We start from the raw sequence: 24,234 nt of genomic DNA on the forward strand, positions 1-24,234 counted from the left end.
AATCAGATGACTATCATGATAGCCACACTAGATGACAATCACACAGGGCTCCTCAGAAACTAGTACAAGGAATGATCTCATGATCTAGTCAATCCATGCAATAAAAGCAGTGTTTGTATTTCTAACACCATTTAGATATAATTTTTCTTTTGTGAATTTGAGTTGGACCATCATCAGAGTTCCAGGGATGTATGAACTAGCCAGTTTCTCTTTAATGCCAGGAACCCTAAAAATAAAGTAAGCTTCCATCTCTCGGCTGGTCAAAGATTTAAAGTCTGACAGCACGAATTTTGGGCAAGGATATTGGGAAAATAAAGCTTCCATTCATTGCTGGCGAGACTATAACTGGCTCAGACACTTTTCTTAGCAATTTTGCAGCATCTAGTAAAACCAAAACTGTTTCTACCCTACACCCCAGCAATTCTGCTTCTAAGAACATACCCTGCTCTCACACACAGCACCCAGAGATGCGCACACAGATGTTCACTGCAGCAGTGTTTGTCATGGAGAAAAACTGGGGGGAAATAAATGCTTATAGAAGAATAAAAAAACAAAATGTAGTATATTCATATGATAGAATATTATAGATTAACCTAAAATATGTAATGCCAAATGGGGGAAAAGAATACAGAGTAATTTGTATAGTTGGATACCATTCATTGGAATTTACAAAAGGTAAACAGTACTTTCTTTCTTTTTATGAATATGTAGTGATTATGAGAGAGACGCAGTGCTCATACATGCACACACACACATGCACACATGCAACTTTGCTGGTTGCTCAGCTCTCAAACCTCTATTCTGGGACTGGGAAATTCCCACCTGTATATTTCTTGGTAAATTTGAGGCATGGCTCACATGATAGAAACTGTAAAAGCTATAGTTTCTTTTTCTAGATCACCATTTGGCTAGCAGGAGAATGAGCACGTGATTTAGCGTGTCTGCCCTGATAATCCTACTCAGGGTTTTGTGCCAAAGACTGAGGGCGCAAAGGCACAGAGACAGTGATAAATGTTCAGGCAGGTGGAAAGGGACATTCTCCAAAGGTCAGGGGGCCAGAGGAGCACACTGAAGCACCCCTGTCCTCATGGGTGGCTATCTGGCATATCAGTCACCACAGTTGTACCTGCAGAGCCTCCTTCCAGTTCCTGCCCATTATCTGATCATAGATCACCAATGTTCCCAGTGTTATTTTTGCCATCCAATTCCCTGTCAATGCAAAGCTTTTCTGCTAAAATCAGCTACCTGTTTCTGCTGCTTGTGGTCTAGAAACCTTCCAGACAGAGAGGGGCAGCAGCAAGCTCACCACTGTAGTGGCCCCTGGGGACGTGAGGGAGAAATGGGACTGGCAATCTGCAGTATTTTATTGATTTAAGGACAGAGTTCAGGTGCAAATATAACAAACTACTAATAGTTGCTCATTCGTATGGGGTGGTAAAAACAATAGTGTGTGTTATCACTCATTGGACTTTTTTTTTAAAGAACTAACTCATAAAAGATGAACAGGCCATTCATTGCTGGGGTCCCCAGGTGGTTTAGGTCGATTTCTTACATTCACCAGATTCCAGGATTGTTTGGGCTATATTGTTTGGAACTATGCCAGAATCACAGTAGAATTAGGACAAAAATGCACAGATTCTCAGTGCCCAAATTGTGCTACTATTCAAAAGGGAAATCCAAAAGTCTTCACAAGGATGTTTTAACATATCAAAGTATTCTAGTAGTCTGCATTCCTGATTTTCATTTTAAAAACACTGAGTTATATTTAATGACACTGCACATAGAATACACGTTTTTGGGCTTCTGGGCTGGCAAAGCAACACCCAGAGACTTGTCAGGGAACTCTCTCAGCAGGACTATTGCTCCCCAGGTTTCTGTGCCTTCGCTTAGTCTATAATGTAAGTATTCCCCCAACAATGTACCCAAATGTTTAAAAGTTAAGACAACTTACTACATGGATGTCCTAATACCTTCACTTCATCAATAGCAAGGTAGCCTTGATGTCCAGAAGTTATTACTTCAAAAATCACCTGGAAAATTAAGAAAAAAATTTACATTATTCACTTTGTCAGACTTTTACCAAATGTCTCCAAAAGAGAGGTAGGTAGTTTCACTCACTCATTCATTCATTCATTCATTCATGTTTCCAACAAACATTAAGGCAACACCTAATATCTTCTGGACAATGCTCTAGGTTCTAAGATTACCAAGACAAATAAGATCCACACCCAGTTTTCAGGGAGGTGAATGTGAATGGGTGGGTCAGATAGTACCCCACCTCAAGAACCCACCCAGTAAGGAAGGGATAGCATGGTTTAGAGCTGATCATTGGCAGACATAGGCTTAAAGTCATTATTGGAGGCTTTCAGATAACATACTTTCTGGCCGACTCCTTTGAGTGGACTCTATGACCAGACTGATCCATGTAGGACCTTAGGTTTTAAACAAGTAAAATTTAAAAACTACCATAAGTGCAATGGAAGAAAAGTACAGGATACTGTAAGAACATACACCAACAGGACCTCTCATGAGGAGGTAGCATTTGAGCTGAAGGTGGATGACTGTACAGTGTGAAGAGAGTAAGGCTCCTTCCAGGGTACATGCAGAACTCCAAGGTGAATATGACCATGGCTCTGAAGAGGAGAATGTGGACCTACAGCTATGAAGGTATGCTCTGACCAGGCTACAGAGGCTTTACTCACAGGGATGATTCCAAAAAGACATTGTTATTAATAATACAGAGAAAAGGCTATGCTGACTGAAGTTCAGATGGCAGAGGAGAATGATATAAAAATCTCTGCAGTGGTGAAATCAGGTGGGCTGTAGCAACTGCTTGATTGTGGGAAAAGTTGGACAAGAGAAGAGGGGCAACTATGTCTGGGGATCTTAGAATGAATGGCATTTTTGAGACAGTGGAGCATCTTCAGAGAAATTGAGGAGAAAGGAGAAAAAAGTAAGAAGCTTGGCAATTTTCTCAACATGACTGTCTAAAGGTGTCCATTGTCAGCCTATTAATAAAAAGAAGCCCATATGACATTATTTTAACCCCCATACACGCACAGAAGGAAACCATATCACTGGGAAGACCATGGCCTATGCAATATGAAGGTGGTAAATCTTAAAATATGACACAGCAATTGCACTCCTGGAGAAATGAAATTTTCATTCATATAAAACCTGCACACAGATGTTTACAGAAGTTTTATTCAAAGCAGTCCTAAACTGGAAACAGCCCAGATGTCACCCAAATGGCAAATGATTAAACAGTCTGTGGCACATCCATAGCATGGAACACTACTCAACAATGAAAGGAACTACTGACATACCCCAAAACTTGAATGAATCTCCAGAGAATTATGCTGAGTGAAAAAGCCAATCACAAAAGATTACATACTACATGATTCCATTTATGTAACATCATGCAACATCAACATTTTAGAAAGGAAGGATGGATTAGTGATGGTTAGAGGTGAGGGTGGAGGGAGAAAGTACAGGAGGGAGATGAGTATGGTTACAAAAGAACAAAATGGACAATCTTCATGATGTTGGAACCATTAAGATCTTCACTGTGGTGGTGGTTACACATCTACTCAGTAATAAGATTGTACAATTCATAGCAGCATGATTCACAACAGATAAAATATGGGAACAACCCAAGTGTCCATCAAAGGATGAATGAATAAGGAGAATATGGTGTATTAAAAATGGAATATTGTTCAGTCTTAAAAAAGAAGGAAATTCTAACACATGCTACAACATGAATGAATCTTGAGGACATCATGCTAAGTGAAATAAGCCAGTCACAAAAGGGCAATTACTACACGATCCCATTTATATGAGGGATCCGGAGTAGTCAAATTCATAAGGACAAAAATAGAATTGTGGGTGCCAGGAACTAAGGGAAAGGGGGATTAGGATGTTATCATTTTACAGTTTCAGTTTATAAGATGAAAAGAGTTTTGGAGATGGATGGTGGCAGCAGTTGCACAATATTATGTATGAATGTATTTAATACAACTTAAAAATAATTAATATATTTATGTTATGTGTATTTTACCACAATAAAGAAGTAAAAACAACTGTATAAAACTAAATACACACACAAAACCAAAAACTAAGTACTCATGCACAAATGCAGATAAAACTGGAGAAACTTGAAAAAGTTCTGTGGATTTCAACAATGTCAGCATTTCTGGTTGTGATAATGAATGCATTAAGTTAGCACATTGTTACCATTAGAGGGAAATGGGCAAAAGTATACACAGGGATCGATACCAGTGTACCGGACTCCAGGATTATCTCCATAAAAATTGCAATTTAAAAAGTAACTATAAGTTACTATTTACATAATATGTAATATACACCAAACAGATATCACGCCATTATTTTATTTATTAGTGCATGCAAAAATCCTTCAGGAATTAACTATTTCAAGAACAAAGAGATTTAAATACAAAGTAATTAACTATTCAAGAATATGCAGTGAGTGTATTGTAGATATAACTTTAAAACCCAATCTTTCTGATTTCAAATATCATGATGTTTTTGCTAGTACTCATTGCCTGAACAAACACGTCAATCCTAGCACTATTTGTTTGTGCAACAGAAGAATAATTAGTGAAAGCAATCAGCAGAGCCACATATGGAAGAGCTCCAGAGGCCTCCTAGATGAGAAGTCACCACAGATACACCTGTTAGACTGGATGACACCATGCCACATTGCATCCACACTGAGATACAAAATGCACTAGGAAGACGACCAATGGGAGAACAGAAATAAAACTTTGTCCTGTTCATAAATTTAATATATATTTTTTCACTGACGATACCCAGGAAGAAAGACATGCAGGAATATTCTTAAATGTGAGATATTTCTACAAATTTATTTAGTCTGTAAGAGGACAGTTGTGGGGACAAACAGCTGATGAACACTAAGTGCGGCAGAGAATAAAAAACTTCCTGAAAACAGGGGCCTCTGGAAAGAATCATAGGCTGCCTGGCTGGGGTCAGCAAGACGAGGCAGTGCAGGAACAGGCCCAGTTATGGTCAGAAGGGACACTTCACAGACTGATGTCCATGACTACCAGCTACCCAAGAACAGCATTGCCCTGATCATGAACAAGGTATTTTGAAAGCTGAACCTGGAAACATTTATCCATCATTCCTCTCATCTTTCCTCCTTTTATTCTTCCCACCCTCCCTCCCATTCATCCATTCAAACCATGGCTCCACCAAGTATCATTCCCATTCTAGGCACTAAAACAAGCACTTGGAACAGGTCATAAACAGAACAGATGAAGACCCCTTTCCCCATTAAAGTTGTCCTTCTTATAGAAAGTTATATTTTTACTTCATCAACTATAAGGGCTAAAGCTTCTCATAAAAATGGAATAATCTTTATAGCGTACATGTAACACATGCTCATGTGGATCTATTTTGGAAGCTGATATATGTACATTTAATGCACACTATTTTATTTAAATCAGCATGGGGCCATGGCCCTACCAAAGAAAAAGAGAGAGAAAGGAGGGAGGAAAACAAATTAGAGACCATGAAAAGCCAAGTTAAAATCTCTTTTTTCATCCATCACTAAATAATCAAAGATTCTGAGTCTTATCATCCAAATATTTATAGAATATTTACTATATACTCTAGGAAAATTCAAAATATTAGACAATTTTATGAAATTTAAGCTTTAATAGGTAAAACAATACAGAATACTTTAGTTGGTGAAAAAATGAAAGAACAGAAGAAGAAAACAATAGTGTAACAGGGTGCAGTCAAGAGAGGGGGGCCTAAATAGGGATTTGGAATGGGGGACAGAACTCAAGATGTTTAGGAAATATTAGGATGTCCTCACCACCCCGCACAGGTGTGAGTTGGGGGAAGGGACAAATGGAGTAGGGCCATTGAGAGCTGTTTGCATAGCAACAGCTTTGCAGCTAACCTTTGGTGTGGTCATTTAACATACCTATAACCTTTAACTGGTTACATAGGTATGTTAAATAGCTGTGGCTATGCTCTGAGTCAGAGGAATGGAAGTAACTTCCCCCCCAAGACATAACTGGGAAGCAGGTCCCCCGAGTTACAGTGCCTTTGTGGGAGCTTGGAGAAGATTGGCTCCATGACATGGGGCCACACCTGCAGGACCCATGATGGCAGCCCAGTAAAGCTGGAAGAATGTGAGATTGATGGCAAGTGTAGCTGAGTGTGGGAGGAGTCGGAAATGGGGTTGCAGAGGAAGGTTGGCGCAGGAATTTAAAACCCAGACATGGCAGCCCTTGGAGAGAAAACCCAGATGCGGCAGCCACTGGGGAGAGAACCACTTGGTCTTTACCAGAGTGGGGACTCCCACAGCCCTGTGAGAGAGAATCACCATGTGGCTTTAGCAGAGAATCGCCACTTGGCTTTGGCAGAGTGGCGATCCCCCTCCTTGCAGCCATTGAGCGGGGAGAACCACGTGGCTTTGGCTGAATGGGGACTCCCACAGCCCTTGTGCAGAGAGGACCATGCGGCTGGGGCAGTGGAGAGAGAACCACGTGGCTTTGCCAGAGTGGGGACCCCTGCAGCTTTAGAAGGGAAAACCACCACCCAGCTTTAGCAGAGATCCCGGCGACACAACTGAAGGTGCTGGGAATTGAGGGAGGCCTACCAGCCAAGATGGATTACTGATGGGAACCGGGGCTGCCTGAGCCACAGACTTCTATTTCTTTTCCTGAGATACGGTACCCCAGACTGGGCAAAGGGGGAAGGAAGGACTGTGTGTGTCTGTGGGTGTTTTAAGGGACTTTCTTTGGGATTTTGATAAAGACAATTAGGTCACTTCTTTAAGTTTATATACCATTAAATAAACATTTCCTTTCCTTTTCACGAATCTCTGGCATTGAGAGACATCTTTCCTATAGGTGGCGGACATAACAAACCTGAGGGTTCCTTTCGGTAATAGTATATCATCTCAGGGCCCCCCCGCTTTGCTCTGTAACAATAGCCAAATGACAGATGTGAACAATTAAAAACTCACATGACTATGCTCTCTTTCTATCACAGGACTGCACCCTTCCTCCTTACCAAATGAACCTGGAAGTCTATGACATACTCAATACAACCTTCAGCCCAAATTCCCAACCTGTTAGCATAAACTCATACATGCCCGAGCAAGGACTTACACAGTGTCCCTACTAGAGTAGAGAGAGACTTTGCAACAAGCACTCCAAATTTCCCAAAAAGATGCTCACCAATGAGGCCTCCTTGAAAGAATTAAACATATGTAGAACCTAGACCCCCCAATGTTCATAACAGCGTAATTTACAATAGGCAAGTGCTGAAAAGAGCCTAAGTGCCCATCAGTAAATGAGTGGATCAATAAAATGTGGTACTTTTACACAATGTAATACTATGCAGCAGAAAGAAAGAAAGAACTCCTACCCTTCATTACAGTATGGATGGAACTGGAGAGTATTCTGCTAAGTGAAATAAGCTAAGTGGTGAAAGACAAATACAATATGATCTTACATATAAGTGGAACCTAATCAACAAAACAAACAAGTGAGCAAAATAGAACCAGAGACATGGAAATAAAGAACAAACTAACAGTGGCCAGAGGGAAGGGCAGAGAGGGATAAAAGGGGAAAGAAGGGGAAGGGTCAAGTCAAGGAACACGTATAAAGGATCCATGGACAAGGACAATGCGGGTAGAGGGAGGATTGAAAGTAGAAGGCTGGAGGTGGGTAGGGCAGGGGAGAGCAATGGGGGAGAAATGGGGACAACTGTAATTGAACAACAATAAAAAAATTTTTTTAAAGAATTAAACAGGTGCTTATTTCTGAAACTGTTTTAGCTTCCCTTAGTCCTCCAACAGAAATACCAAGAAGCAAAGAAAGACAGCATCTGATTACAAATGCCCTAAGAGAATACCTGACTGTGCTTTTTAGTTCTTTAAAGTCTTTCAAATGCAAACTTCTGCAACTTGAGTAGCTAGCACTAACTTACAGCTAAATGTAGAAACTAAATAGGAAAATTATTTTTATAGACATGTTTATGTGTGTATGTCTATACACAAGCATGATGTATATATCTATATATAACATGTAATTTTATATGACATTTTTAGGTGTTTTTACATAAGGTTACAAGTTTGAAGCAATAATTTCAATATTTCTTTCAAAAAATTAAAGCAAGGTTTTCAAAAGACCATTTCCCAGCTCTTTCTTAGCAATTTCAGTTAGGGAATTATTAGTACAAGTTTTATTAGCTGCTTCATCAAGTTAATATATAAATGTCCCAACACATACTACAAAAAGTATCATTTGTACTGAAAAGTTTGCTATTTTGAAATAAAGATGATTAAATGAAGACAGATCTGAATTTAAGTGCTATAGAACATTCTTAGATTGACTACTAACTTGATTTTAACATCTTGCCATTAAGAAATTTACTTCGTTGTTTTCAACAAACATGAGGTTTAAAACATGCAGCTCAAAAGATGAGGCATATTTGAAGTAGGTAGGTTTCTTAAAAACAGATTTTAGCATCCCATAAAAAGGTTTCCTTGTCGTGAACTCTTGTTATATGGAATGGTTTCCATTTTGTACTTTTTTCTAGCCAGTGTACTTACCAAGAAAGCTTCAAAACCAAAAATATTTTTGTCTTGGGCCAAATAAGAGATTACTCTATTGAAAGTACAGGTATTGCTCTAGTGAAGTATATAACAAGTATATGCAGAACCCAGTGGGAGTCCTTGGAATGTCTGAAAATGCCAGTATCTAGGGCCAAAAAGATTGAGGTCAGAGGAAACTATAACACTAGAACACTGATGGAAAAAGAAAAAAGAAAGGTTTAACAAAGTGATTTGGGATGTGGCCATGCTTGTCAAACAGAACAGAATACGTTGAAAATCTGTATTAGAAGTGAGGCTTGGGTCTCCTGAGGGTGCCACACAAAGTATTTTCTTTTGAAAATATTCAATTCAAAAAACTTATATATATATTGTATACATCCATGTCCCAAATGTCTTTTGTATATATAATCTAATTTTTCCCAGTCAACCATATGGGGTAGTAATATAATTTCCTTTTAAGGATGAGTAGGCTGATTCAGAAAGGTTAAGTAATTTTTTTCTGAAGTCATACAATTAACACATTATAGTCAGGGTATAATTCTAGGTCTATTTTACTTCCAATCTGGACTTTTCATGTTACCAAAGTGTCTGACCTAGAAGGTATAAAAGGAGCTAGGTATGTAGAATATATATACCTACACACACACACACACACACACACACAAAATACACAACCATGCATATACACATATACATTCTTTAATGTATATACATGTGTGTGCATGTGTATATGTGTGTGTATATCCATATTCTAATTTTTTTACTCTCAGATTTCAGTAAGAAATGTAGTAGCCATCTGTATGACCTAGAAATGTAGATGCAAGGAATGGTTATATGACATGGTTTTAACAACATAAATTTTAAGACAAGGGTCAGTAAACTATAGCCAATGGGCCAAATCTCCCCCAGCTTCTGTTTTTTTATTACCCACAAACTAAAAATGGTTTTTATAGTTTTCAATTGGTAGGAGAACATCAAAACAAGAGGATAATACTTTGTGATACATGTGAATTTTATGAAATTCAAATTCCATGACCATAAATAAAGCTCTGTTGGAACACAGCCATGCTCATTCATTTACCCATTGTCGACGATGACACGCAAACAACAGTGGGGCTGAGGGCTGACACAGAGACCATGTGGCCCACAAAGCCTGAAATATTTACTGTTCAGATGCCTGCTTTAAGAGTAAGCTTTCCTGCTTGGCTCACCAACAAAGTGCCATTACTCTGGATAACAAGAAAGTATTTATCAATAGCAATAGTCCGTCACAGCCAAAAATAACATGCCTGTCACTACATGTGAGAATCATGTATCCAGCAATGGCAGAGAGAAGCAGCCCTGGCTTACATGACTTGTTTCAGCTGCATTACACAGGTCATATTTTAAATGCCCACTTAAGTATGCAGTATCAATTTTTTAAAAAGCATAATTGCAATATACCAAAACAAAACCATAGAAACAAATTATCTTATAAACCTCAAAACACTGTGTAAAATAAATTAAATATAAATAAAACAAAACCCACTCATTTAGCAGCCAAATCTTCTATAAAAACCTAGACTAAAAATTTATAATACTTCACTATTGAAACCTGATCTTGCTTAGATCTCATCTACACAATATTCTCTGGCATTAGTGAGATTCCAGTTAAATGGTTTTGTTTTAACTAAAATACAAACATTTTTGGAAAAAATGTCTCTGCTCTCTAGCCCAGCCTAACTTGTGATTACAATAGTCCCCCCCCCTCCTACGAGGGATATATTCCAAGACACCCAGTGGCTGCCTGAAACTGTGGATAATACCAAACACTCTATACCCTGTTCTCTATACATACACACCAATGATAACATTTAATTTATAAATTAGGCACAGAAAGTGGTTAACAATAATTAAAGACAAGAAAGTTGAATGTGGTCTCTCTCTCTGATAACCAATCTAACAACTGACACAGCTACTCAGTGACTAGCAGGGAGCATCTTTGCCGTGGACACACTGGACAGAGGGACGATTCATGTCCCAGGTGGGGCCAAGTGACACGTTTGCAGAGTTCATCACGCTACTCAGAAGTGTACACTATTTAAAACTTATAAATTGTTTGGTTCTGGAATATCCCATTTGGTATTTTCAGAACACAGTTTACCATGGGTAACTGAAGTCTTAGAAAGTGAAAATGCAGATAAGGGGGAGCTAACCTAATTCTACCAAGTTTGTAAAATTGAAAACTAAAGTAGTGGTTCCATATGACAGAATCACAAAGTCATCTCATCTTATTCTGGAATAAGTTTGCCACAACACAATATTCAATCTTACAAAACCTTTTTTTGCATCTGGCTTGATAGGAAATATAATTAATTCTCATTATTTGAAGATTTTGTATTTGTGAGTTTGACTACTAATATTTTGAAACTCCCAAATCAGCGCTTGTAAAGCTTTCATGGTTGTTTGTGAATGCATACACAGTGGCAAAGATTTGTGCTGTGCAACATACTCGTCCTAACTGAGGTTGAACAAGGCAATGCTCTGCCTTCTTGTTTCAGCTCTTGTAAACAAGTGTCCTTATTCCGGTCTATGTGATGCCACATTGCTCATATTGTCTGCCTTTTATGGGTCATGTTGCTGTTTACAATGGTCCCAAGTGCAATGTTGAAGTGCTATTCAGTGTTCCTAAGTGAAAGAATACTGTAATGTGCTTCATGGAGAAAATGTGTTAGATAAGCTTCATTCAGGCATGAGCCATGGTGTATTCAATGTTGAGAATCAACAATATATATTAATTAAATAAGATGTCTTTAGGAGAACCTCACATAAAGTAAGGTTATGTATTTATCAGTTGATGAAAATGTTTGACTGGAGGTTTGCAGGACTAGTCCCATATTTCCCACAGAAGCAACAATTTAGTATTCATTAGTCCAGTGGCTGCTGTGATACAGGGCATAACAACTGAGGGTAATGAGAACCTATAGTATAAGCATGTTTTAGTTCACTGAATCCCTGTTTCTATCAAAGCACTTGAGCATAGGAAGGACTCAATACTTATTTTTGCTAATGGTTCCCAGATAGTATTTGTAGCTATGGGATGTAAAGAAATGTAGAATTGAGAGGATCAACATTCATTCACTTACTCAACAGATAACATCTCAGGAGACAAGATGCTATATCTACATGGTGTTTGGGAAAAGCCATTTGCTCTCAGATAGGAAATGTGAATGAAAATGGGGCTATGTAATAAACCCAATAAGCCTGGGGAGACATGGCAGACCTGACAAGCTCAATGAGTAAAAGTAACCACACAGGACAGTCCGATCACAATTCCTAACTGGGCAGCCAACCCAGGGCTGCAGCTTCCTTAGCAATGTCCATCTTTACCTTCAGCGAGCCTTGTCCACTATTCTTATGCATTTAAAAAAAACATACCTTTGAAATACCAGAATACTTTTCTTTCCTAGACCTCTCAAAGGCACAACCACAGGCACACGAGCACAAGACCACAGAACCCCTTCTTTTAAGTTTGTTGCCTGCATTTAACACTTCTATGTGCTATAAATGTTAATTACTGTCCTGTACTCATGAATGTAAAAGAAGTATGTGTTTCTCCATTTCTCTTTTTATTCAGTCCTAGAGATTTTCCACTTTGCTTTCTCCTATCTCCTTGATCACCCACCAATGAACTTCAGGTACCCTCCTTACATTTTCTCCTTTAATTCAAATACATGAAAGAACCGCAAAAGTGTCATTTTCTAGAACACCCTCTCAATCCGTTGAGATCTTGTTTCCAGGCATATCCTTAAAATTTTGGCTCAGATAAAACTCTTATAAAGCTTTCTAAATGTTTGGACATTCTTTTGCAGACAGAAACAACCAGTTAACCACTGACTCATTGCTCAGGAGAAGCCATCCTGGATGCTGGCCCGTGAGGGCTTTGACATCAGGCTATCCTCAGATGCCTGCCCAACAGGAGACAGGAAGCCATTTAACACTGCAGCATCTCTGGTTGTCCCTGCTTCAGTGAAGAGTAAAATTAGCTTTCCTTGCTGCCACTTTCCCTTGCTATGTGTGAGCGAAGAAGTCTGCTTACCAACACAAGGACTCACCATGGAAAATGTGTTGGTGTAAGTCTTTTGTCAATTCCTTAGAACAAAGGAGATTAAATGGTATATATCTGTCCCCCCATACATAACCTAGTATATCCTTTCTGGTTTTGATTTAAATAAACAGTTAAGTAGATCATATCCATTTATAAAAACCAATGCTTTTTTTCCCAAATGAGTTAAATAAAAACCAAAAACATATACAGTAAAAGAAATGTTTCTATAGTGGTAAATAGCCAAAGCAAAACAACAAACTGTGTGACCTTAAAAAATCAAGAATAAAATATTGAATCAATGGTTTATACAGACATATTATCAAAGTAAAGTAAAAACCTATCACTTTCCCAAAGGTAAAGGCATTCTTTAATAACTTCATCTTTTTTTTTCCTTTTGACCAATAAACATGACTTTCTCACTTTTATTTTTTGTTTTCCCTTTGAATTTTGAAAAATGCTAATGTTCCTTTCAAGTTTTTCCAATCATAGCTTAACTACCCATTCTACAAAATGAAACATGGAATAAAATTAGGGTAAAGTGGGGAAAAAATAGCAAAAGTGCTGATAAGCCAGAAGTAACAAACTATAAAGAAGTGTACCAAGAAGACATACTTATCCTTGATCATCAAATAAGTACAAGCTGAGAATAAAACTTAGAGGTGAAGTTAAATTTTAAATGCATACGTTTTTAAAACTATTGCCTTCGAAGATGAAAAACCATCACGTGAATCATTCTACTTTCTAAATGCAGCTCTGGGTCCATGCTAATGGACAGCTTGCTGTGTCCCTGCTGAGTTTTTAAAATATACTGTTTATCTTTTTTTTAAGCACAAAAATGCAGAGCACAGGAGCAACTGCTTAGAATAGCTTTCCTGCTTGAGACAGAGTTATATTTCACTGCCACATCTAATTCTCCATGTCAGTCTTGAGGAAAGAGGGAATTCAATTGTCTTGCACTTGGAATAGGAGCCATAAGCTAAGAAATTTATGGAGTTGGGAAATGTTCTATTTTTCCATTTGTACATATCGGTATATCCCAAGTATACTCCAGGGAACAATGGACTCAAGAGATGCTCTGTAAAAGTCTAAATTGATGCCCAAAACTCTACCTGGGCACTTGTACTTGCCATTTGTCCCTTCTGGAGATTTGGAAACATACCCGACTCCAAAATGGCTTGCAGTACAGAGTAGGTTCAGCTTTGTTTAAATCAGTGCTTCTTTTCATTTTGTCAACTAACATGCTTCAACATTGCTTGGATTTGTGGAACACAATTTGGAAAACACTCACCTATTCAGATCTAAAACAGTCTCTGAGCGGCAAATGTGTGAGGAGCTACTTTCTGTCAGGGTGGCTTTGGTGATGCTTGGAAAAATAAGTGAGCTACAGGCAAACACAGCAAAGAAACCAAGGTGGTTTCAGGGAGTAAAGGTTGAAACTAAATGTGAAGAGATGGGTAAGATCAAGTCATTACTATTCCCTCAACTCCTCATTTACCAGGAAAGATGTCAGAATGTTAAAGGGTAAACCTGGCTTTAGCCTCCCCCAAAGGGCATGTCCTCCCTGCACAGAGAATTTGAGCAGGGCTCAGATGGAATGCAGTCCTCATCTTCTCCCAGGACCTTCAGTACATCTAAGAAATTAGTTTTAACAGAGAGGTTCTAGAGAAACAAGAAGACTCTCATCATTCCATGACTTAATCTTCACATTCCCTCTTGTCACTGACCACCCGCCCAAAGCCCAGCTCCTCTACTGAGAGGCATGTGGGAGGAGATTTCAAGGCCACCTATGCACTTTTCTCTCTGTAGAGCAGCCATTTTACATTAAAGGTCACTGCCTTCCTAGCCTGAGTGGATTCAGAATAACCACATCCCAAGGCAGAGAGAAAGACAGGGATTGTGGAATTCCATTAGCCTCTCCAGGTGCATTCAGGAATAGGAACCCAGACAAGCTGACAGGTGGCCGGCCTGGGAAACTTCTGGGGCCCAGAGTAAAGAAGAGAGGAAGAAGCAGCATCCTTTTTAAAAAAGTAAATGAACACAATTAAGTAAGAGGGTGCTTGTGAGAGTAAAATACTATTGTTAAAATGGTAGGAAGTCAATGCCTAAATCAAAGGAAGCAGGTGCTACAGCCCAGGTGCTCCTTGTAAGCAGGTAGCAGGTACTTCTCACTTCCCACTGCTGCTGTCCAACAGAGGGGCAGGTTGTAAGTAGCTATAATTAGGACAAACATTAATTAAGGAATTAAATGTGTTAATCACCAGGTAGTTGACAATTTATGTTTTAATGAATAGTAATTAACCTGCAATTAGCTGTATTCTGTGCAGGTTACCATTGTGATTTGTACCTGTAGAATGCTTTCCTATAAATAAGGAAAGCTACATAAAATGACGACTGTGCCAAGAACACTTTAAGAAATGTTTTGAAACTGTAAATGCATAATAAAGATAGCACTGGGGGGGAAAGACTACAAAATGCAGACATGCCCAAAACATACTACTAAGATTACTGCAAGTACACAGGGTGGTTGTGTCTAGTTTCATTGAAAGTGTTCCTAAATTGAACAACTACGAAACTCATATTCTGACCAAGATAAAAACCACTCAGTATTTAGTAACAAAACCCGAGAGAGAAATGGGTATTTTTGACAAAAACACAGGCATGTGAGGGACAGCAGAGAGGGAAGAACCCAGAACACAAATTCCCGTGTTCCCAGGAGCACTTGCTCCTCAAGGTCAAGTCAGAGTCCAGAGAGACTGACTCTGTGAACCCTCAGAAACCACGCCTCACGTTTTTGCATGATAGTACTTCTGGAAGGTTGTGGGGGAAAGAAACTTGGTCTACCTTACTCCACTCAGTGTTTCACTAAAGGATTTGTTCCTGACACTCTTTTGCATTGAACACCTTTTCTCATTCCAGGAAACAAAGGTGTGACATAGCAGGGATATGCCACTCAACTAATAGTTGATTCCTTTTTACTGTCTTCCACAAATCTTAGTCTCAATAAATGACCACCATTTATTGAGAGGTTAGCTTTTTCTTTCATCTTCACGTCCTGCACAGCTTTTATATTTAGTCCCATAATTAGGGAAGTCCCAGTAAGTTTATATCAGATGCCTGAGTTTATAAGCAAACAGGGCTGATATTCAAATCCAGGTCTGTCTGATCTCAAGCATATGTTCTTTTACTACACTATGATGCTGCCCATTTCCAAACAATATGAAATTCCTTTAAAACAGTTAATTCATCAATCATATCAAAACTACTTTAAAAAGTGCAAAACACGTTTTAGAAAAAATACTGTATGAGTATAAATTAACATACTAGTATTTCAAGTATCTGTTCATTTTATATTAACTTTTAGATCTCTATAATGTATATTACAGCCTAAATATTAATGTACAGGTGATGTCTGGATGAAGCTGAGTCCCTATGCAATGGGAGAAGGTTTCTCAAGGGTACTGCCTCCTTTAGATGTCCTGTCCTCAGACTTTGGGCTCCAAAGCAGCCTATCTATGTCCTGAAAATGTGCCATTTGGATATTAACTTTTATGAGCTGTGTTCATAAGGGAAAATGTCGCACACACACATGCACGTGAAACTAGAAAAATATATTTTTTATATTTTGCGATTAGAAATATAATAGTCACCTAAAAAAGACTTACTTCCTCAGGCTAGTGCAGAACTCCTTATAGAAAAATCCGTATGGGGAATGAATTCAAAAGCAGACAGACTCATGCAAGTTCACGCCTCAGTAAGGGTGCTCCAGCCCGACAGGCTAGGCCCGAGGGGTGTGTCAGGGGAGCCCCTCCCCAGGGCAGTACTTTTGAACACAGAAAACTTATGTTTCTAACTTTTTTAAAAGACTTTATTTATTTATTTATAGAGAAAGGGGAAGGGAGGGAAGGAGGGAGAGAGGGAGAGAGGGAGGGAGGGAGGGAGGGAGGGAGGGAGGGAGGGAGAAACATTGATGTATAAAAGATAGACATCAAATCATTTCCTCTCTGAGTGATACATTAGGCCAGGGGTGGAAATTGGATTTGGTAGGTGTTTTCCTTTTCCACCTCTGTTATTATAGCTTGTCTTTCTCATCCCAACTGGGAAACATCATTCAGGTCTCATATGGTGATTTTAAGACCTATTGCTCAGAGTTTGTAAGTTTCCTGCTGACATCTCCCTTTAATCATCTAGAGTGCCATTTACATTTACCTAACAGCTTACATTACTATTACAGTAATGACTTCAGTATGTTTACCACTCAGCAGATAAAGGGAAAATACAAGGTAAGTACTATCTTAACTATGCCTTTAAAACTTTAAAGGCTGCTTGGTTGAAGTGCTCAAGAATTAAATGAACAAGCACATTTTTAGTGGATCCAAACCTTTTTACAAATGTTGATCACCAGGTTCTTCAACACTTAGCAACACTATATAAAAGAGTCTGTACAAATCCACCTTTAAATTCAAAGCATGAAGCTATTTCTAATGAATCATCCACTGAAACAAAAATCTAAAATGAAAATTAAATTCTAGTTCAATATGATAAATCATGGGCTGATCAGTAGTGTGACAGAAGTCAGAGGGAAGTGGGAGGGCTTGCAGGTTAGGGTCACAGTTCACAATTAGGAGGCAGAACACTTTATTCAAAGGTCGTAACCTTTCATCCCAAAGAAGCAAAATACACATTCTTTTTAAATGCACATGGAACATTTTCAAAGACAGACTACATGATAGGACACAAAACAAGCCTCAACAAATTCAAGAAAATTGAAATCATATCGAGCAAGTTCTCAGACTCCAAGGGCTTAAACTAGAAAACAACCTCAAGGAAAACACTAAAAAATATTCAAATTCATGGAGACTGAATAGCATGCTATTAAACAATGAATGTATTTATAATGAAATCAAAGAAGAAATCAAAAAGTTTCTGGAAACAAATGAAAATAAACTCACAACAGTCCAAAACCTATGGTACACAGAGAAGGCAGTCCTGAGAGGGAAGTTCATAAGTGATACAGTCCTGCCAAAAAAAAGACAAAAAAAATTCAAATAAATAACCTAACCCTACAGCTGCAAGAACTGAAGAAACAAAAACAAAGACAGCCCAGAGTGAGTAGAAGGAACGAAATAATCAAGATCAGAGCAGAATTAAGACATAGGGACTAAAAGAGCAATTCAAAGGATCAAAAAATCCAGGAGCTAGTTCTTTGAAAAGATAAACAAAAATGACAAGCCTTTAACCAGACTCATCAAGAAAAAAAGAGAGAGGACCCAAGTAAATAAGATCAGAAATGAAAGAGGAGAAATTACAATTGATACCACAGAAATACAAAGGATTATAAGAAATTACTATGAACAATTATATGCCAAAAAATGTGAAAACCTGCAGAAAATGGACAAATTTCTAGAAATGTATAACCTTTTAAAACTGAATAAAGAAGCAGAAAGCCTGAACAGACTGGTAATAGCTAGTGAAATTGAAGCAGTAATCAAAAAACTCCTGGCACACAAAAGCCCTGGACTATATAGTTTCACAGGAGAATTTTACAAAACATTTTAGAAAGAGCTAACCCCTATCCTTCTCAAACTATTCCAAAAAATCCAAGAAGATGGAGGACTCAAAAACACTTTTTATGAGGACAGCATCATCCTAATCCCAAAACCAGATAAAGACACAACAAAGAATGAAAACTACAGGCCAGTATCTCTGATGAACATAGACAAAATTGTTCAACGAAATGTTCATAGACTAAAATCCTCAAAATATTGGAAAACTGCACCCAGCAATATATTAAAAAGGTCATACACCATGATCAAGTGGGACTCATACCAGGGATGCAAGGATGATATAATATTCCCAAATCAAGAAACATAATACATCACATAAACAAAAGGAAAGACAAAAATCACAAGATCATATCAACAGAAGCAGAAAAATCATCTGATAAGGTACTTCACCCATTTATGATACCAACACTCAGCAAAGTGGGAGTAGAGGAAGCATACCTCAACATAATAAAGGCCATTTACAAGACACCTACAGCCAACATCATACTCAATGGGCAAAAACTAAAAGCTTTCCCACTAAGATCAGGAATAAGACAAGGGTGTTTGCTTTCACCAATTCTATTCAATATAGAATTGCAAGTTCTAGCCACAGTGATCAGACAAAAAAACGAAATAAAAGGCATTCAAATTGGAAAGGAGGAACTAAAGGTGTCACTGTTTGCAGATGGCATGATAGTGTATATAGAAAATCCTAGACTCCACCACAAAACTACTCAACCTAATAAGTGAATCTGGCAAAATAGTGGAGTACAAAGTCAATATTCAGAAATTGAAGACATTTTTCTGCACTTGGAATGGAATATCAGTAACAGAAATCAGGAAAAAATTACATTTGCTATAGCAACAAGAAAAATAAAGTACCTAGGAATAAACCTAACCAAGAAAGTAAAAGAGCTATACTCAGAAAACTACACAACACTGAAGAAAGATATTAAGGAAGACAAACAAATGGAACAGTATACTGTGTTTATGGATTGGAAGAATTAATATCATCAAAATGTACATACTACCCAGAGAAATTTACAGATTCAACACAATTCCTTATTAAAATATCAATGACATATTCCACAGATATAGAACAAACATTTCAAAAATTTATATGGAACCATGTATGACCCTGAATAGCCTCAACAATTTTGACAAAGAAGAACAAAGTAGGAGGGATCACGATACCTGATATCAAATTGTATTACAAGGCCACTGTAATCAAAACAGCCTGGTACTGGCATAAGAACAGACACATAGATCAATGGAATGGAATAGAGAGCCCAGAAATAAACCCATTTCTCTGTGGTCAATTAATATCTGACAAAGGGGGAAAGAGCATAAAATGGAGTAAAAATAGCCTCTTCAACAATAGTGTTGGGAGCTCTGGACAGCTACATGCAAAAAAGTGAAACTCAACCACCAACTTATACTATACACAAAAATAAACTCAAGATGGATAAAAGGACTTAAATATAAATTGTGACAACATAAAAATCCTAGAGGAGAATATGGGTAGGAAAATCTCAGATATTCCATGCAAGAGCAAGTGATATAGAGGAAAGAATAAAGAAATGGGACTTCATCAAATTAAAAAGCTTCTGGACAGCTAAAGAAAACATCAGTAAAATGAAAAGAGAACCAACTGGATGGGAAATATATTTGTGAATAATACCTCAGGCAAGGGTTTGATCTCTAAAATATGTAAAGAACTCATACAACTCCACTTCAGGAAGACAAGCAACCCAATTAAAAATGGGCAAAGGACCTGAACAAACACTTCTCCAAGGAGGACATACACAGGGCCCAGAGACATATGTGAAAAGATGTTTAGCATCACTAGCCATCAGAGAGATGCAAATGAAAATCACAATGAAATACCACTTCACACCAGTCAGAATGGCCATCGTAAACAAATCAACAAACAACAAGCACTGGTGAGGTTATGGAGAAAAGGGAACCCTAGTCCACTGTCGGTGGGAATTCAGACTGGTGTAGCCACTGTGGAAAACAGTATAGAATTTCCTCAAATAAGTAAAAACAGAACTACCTTTTGACACAGTAATTCCACTGCTGCAATTATACCCTAAGAGTCCTGAAACACCAATTCAAAACAACCTATGCATCCCAATGTTCAAATCTCCATTCTTTACAATAGCCAAGTGCTAGAAGCAACCTAAGTGACCATCAGTAAATGAGTGGATCAATAAAATGTGGTACTTTTACACAATGGAATACTATGCAGCAGAAAGAAAGAACTCCTACCCTTCACGACAGTATGGATGGAACTAGAGAGTATTCTGCTAAGTGAAATAAGCTAGGTGGTGAAAGACAAATACAATATGATCTCACATATAAGTGGAACATAATCTACAAAACAAACAAGTGAGCAAAATAGAACCAGAGACACTGAAATAAGAACAAACTGACAGTGACCAGAGGGGAGGGGAGAGGAGGATAATGGGGGAAAGAAGGGGAAGGGTTAAGTCAGGAATGTGTATAAAGGACCCATGGACAAAGACAAAGTGGGGAGTACTGAATGTGGGAGGCAGAGGTTGGGTAGGGCAGGAGGGAGTAATAGGGGGAAATGGGGACAACTGTAATGACAAACAATAAAAAAGAGATCAATAAAAAAGAATTCATTGAAAATGACAGTGGTTTGCTATAATACAGTACTACCTTTCTTTTAATATAGTTGGATAATTCCTTTTAAAAGGCTAATCTAAGACTTTATAAATTAAATCATTCCTTTAATTTTGATGGTCTGAGTTAGGTGTATTAAAGGCTGCTATTGGACTGCATGTGGTAACCACCTCCCCAAATTTATGTGTTAAAACCATAAACCCCAATGTGATGGTGTTTTGAGATGGAGCTTTAGGAGGTAATTTAGTTTATATGAGGTCATGAACATGGAGCCCTCATAATGAGATTAGTGTATGTATAATAAGAGGAAGAGAGACCAGGGCACACTCTCTCTTTCCACATGTGGAGGAAAGACCATACGAGCACACAGGAGAAGATAAAGAAGTAGCCATCTATAAGCCAGAAAGAGGGCCCTCACCAAAAAGAAAGAGGAGCAAATCAGGGCAAGGCAAGCAGGACATACCCTCTGATATTGTCTAGAATTGTGTCCTACTGGCCTCTACCCAGCACAAGCCTAAGAAAGAGTTTCATGCAAGTTCCAGTGGGCCAGTGGTAGGGAATGCCACAGTACTATGCCTTATCTACTTTTGGAAAGTCTCGTCCAAAAGAAGTTTGTAAAAACATTCAGCTTCTTAGCCTCGCCAACCATACAAAAGCCCTTTGAAGCCTAGCCTCAGCAAACCCACTTCCCTGCTTCCATTTTAATCTATGAAAGATGAAACTTTCCCCCAGAGACCATATTTCTGAATTATACCACAGACATATAAAAATAAGGTTATTCATTAAACAGAATATTTTCCTCTGGGAGAAAAAATAGTTTTTACTCTTTTTTGTTTTATAAGTAAAAACAAGGCACATACACTAGGGAAATTTTAGAATACGGTAGACGCAAGAGAAAAATCAAATCACTAGCTGGGGAGATACCATTTTTAAATATATTTATTTTAGTATATGCTGTAGAATATATATATTTAATTTAAAGAATGGGATTTAACATATGGCTTTATACATATTCTTTTCACTTAACAACATAAGCTTAAATTCATCATTAAATGAATTTAAGCTTATTTATCATCTCCACAACATTATTCTTAACAGTTGCAAAATAAATTTCTTTATTGAGGTAGCATATATTAACTAATCATCTACTGTTAGAAATAGTACTGTTTCTAATTTTTGAATTTTTACAAATAAACTGCCCTGAATATCCTTGTAGTTACTTATTTGCAACCACTCTTCATTGTTTCCATAGGGTGAATTCCTAACAATAGATTACTAAACTTAGATATGTCTAAAATTTAGCACCTTTAAAATATATTGTCAAAGTATACTCTATTAAATAAAGATTTATAACAATTTACATGTGAATTACAGCTTTTACTACCCCTTCATTTCCACTTAAGAAACATTTATCTCTCATTAAATACCAGATGTTGTATAGGTAGGGTACAAAAATAAATAAAGCAAGGAATTTACAGCCCATTTACTCCCATTGATGTATCTTGCTAATAAACATCAAACCTGTAGAATGGCTTGCGGGGTGCCACTCACACCCTTCAGATGGCAAGCAGTCCTGAAGAAGACCCGCTTTTCCCTTCCCTGAGTCTAGCTGAGCATGTCAATTAAACATAAGAGGTAAGATGACTTTGGTTCAAAACATGTTCTATTTGGCTCCTGAATGAGCCAAAGGAATTAAAAGAAAGCAAACTATCACGATCCTCTTAATATGTCCTCTTAGCTAGAAACTGAGTTATTTTTAAAAATCACGTTTTTAAAGATGCTGTTGGACAAAAGAAGAAAGAGCACCAAATGTCACTGTCACAAATTTCTTACCTTTGACCCCAAGTTCGGATGCTTTTGCATTACAGGAACTTTCCCACAGTAAGGATGTGACAGGAAGATTTGTTTTGTACCACTGCTTAATTCTCTTGGACTTCCTCCTTTGTTACTTTAAATGAGAACTCAGAGTGGGCTGCGTGGGTCTCAAGAGAGCATTCCCAATGACAGCAGCAAGGACAGCAGCCCTCCCATGGAGAGAACTTGGCCTACACAGGGTATTTTCTTCCCATTGCTTATGTGGGGGAGCTGACTCCACAAGGGCTCACTTCTTAATGACTCATCTACTCCTGAGATCCACTGATGGAAGAAGGGGCTTTTTCTTTTAGAATTGAGTGCTAAGACTCCCTGGGTGAGATTTTGCTTACTTAATATAGAAAGTAAAATATCCTTGCAGATAGCACTTCCTGCCCTGCAGCAAGGTTACTGCTTTTTTTCTAATAACAATATACACATAAACAAGTTTGAATTGTGTCTTTTACTTCTTCTAAAGGTAATATTACAAAAAAAAGCCTAAATATACTTGCTTTCGAGTAGCATAAACTTTCCTTACATTGGTATAAAAAATACCAACACTTCTTACACATTCTGTTTATACAACAGAAAACTAGAGTTTTAGAAGTTAGAAGGTGCATCACAACATGAAATGAAAACAAAGAGCATACCTGATAGAAGTTGGGCCAAAAAGTACTAATGGCCAGTTCTGCCCTGTTCCATGTACGTGCTGGGTCTCCAGATATATTCCAGATAGGATTCCCCAAAGGCCCATTATTGACCTTCACGTAGACATTGAGTAACCCAGGAGCAGAATTACTCTTGCTGGATACAAAATAGTGAAAATCAATGCAGTGAGTATCATTTTCTTTAAGTTGAGGTAAGAGGAGTTGGGCTCTCTGCCCCTCAGATCTCCCAGATGTGTTCACCAACATGAAAGAACCTATGAAAAGAAAAAAGAAGTCACAATCCAAAACATAGCTTTCTGGTCACTTCTGAAAAGGCACCATCATTATATGGGTTGACCTTGAAATTCCACACATACTTAGGCTTTGAAAATCCCATTTCTTTCACACACTTTTACCTCCAAATATTCTCAAGATCAGTGAATGGGAAATTCCTTTAGTGTCACTGTGATTAGTGTCCTAATCAACAGAAATATGCATAACTGGCAGGCAAACACTGAACAATCTGGTAGTCACTAGCCAAAGGTGGCTATTTAAATTAAAATTAATTAAAATTCCATAACATTAAAAGTTTAGTTCCTCAGTCACACTAATCACATTTCAAGTATTCAATAGCCCCATGTGGCTAGTTGTCCATATTGGGCAGCAGAACTATCGAACCTTTCCATTATCTCATAAAGTTCTATTGAAGAGAACTATGTTATAATGGTACCACCATCTGCCAGTCAGATCCACTTTCAGATTCTCCCATGACCTAGAGAAAAATAACAGATTGGTCTGATCCTCGGAATCTTAGCAAGCTTTATTAGCCCTATGATGTTC

At 38.0% G+C, this 24,234-nt stretch overlaps 1 protein-coding gene across 3 annotated transcripts in view; it reads right to left on the reverse strand.

Annotated features, from left to right (window-relative positions):
• Positions 1-24,234, reverse strand: part of PTPRM (protein tyrosine phosphatase receptor type M) — an 811,120-nt gene that overhangs the window by 483,980 nt on the left and 302,906 nt on the right. For all 3 annotated transcript variants that reach the window (XM_045849822.1, XM_045849820.1, XM_045849821.1), the window contains exons 3-4: positions 23,398-23,669; positions 1,952-2,030 (exon numbers count right to left, since the gene is read on the reverse strand). In XM_045849822.1, coding sequence (XP_045705778.1) covers positions 1,952-2,030; positions 23,398-23,669 — 351 coding nt within the window. The remainder of the gene's footprint in view (positions 1-1,951; positions 2,031-23,397; positions 23,670-24,234) is intronic.

Source organism: Phyllostomus hastatus, unplaced genomic scaffold (assembly GCF_019186645.2).
Source record: "Phyllostomus hastatus isolate PE091 unplaced genomic scaffold, TTU_PhHast_1.1 phas_contig_80, whole genome shotgun sequence".
NCBI lineage: Eukaryota > Metazoa > Chordata > Mammalia > Chiroptera > Phyllostomidae > Phyllostomus > Phyllostomus hastatus.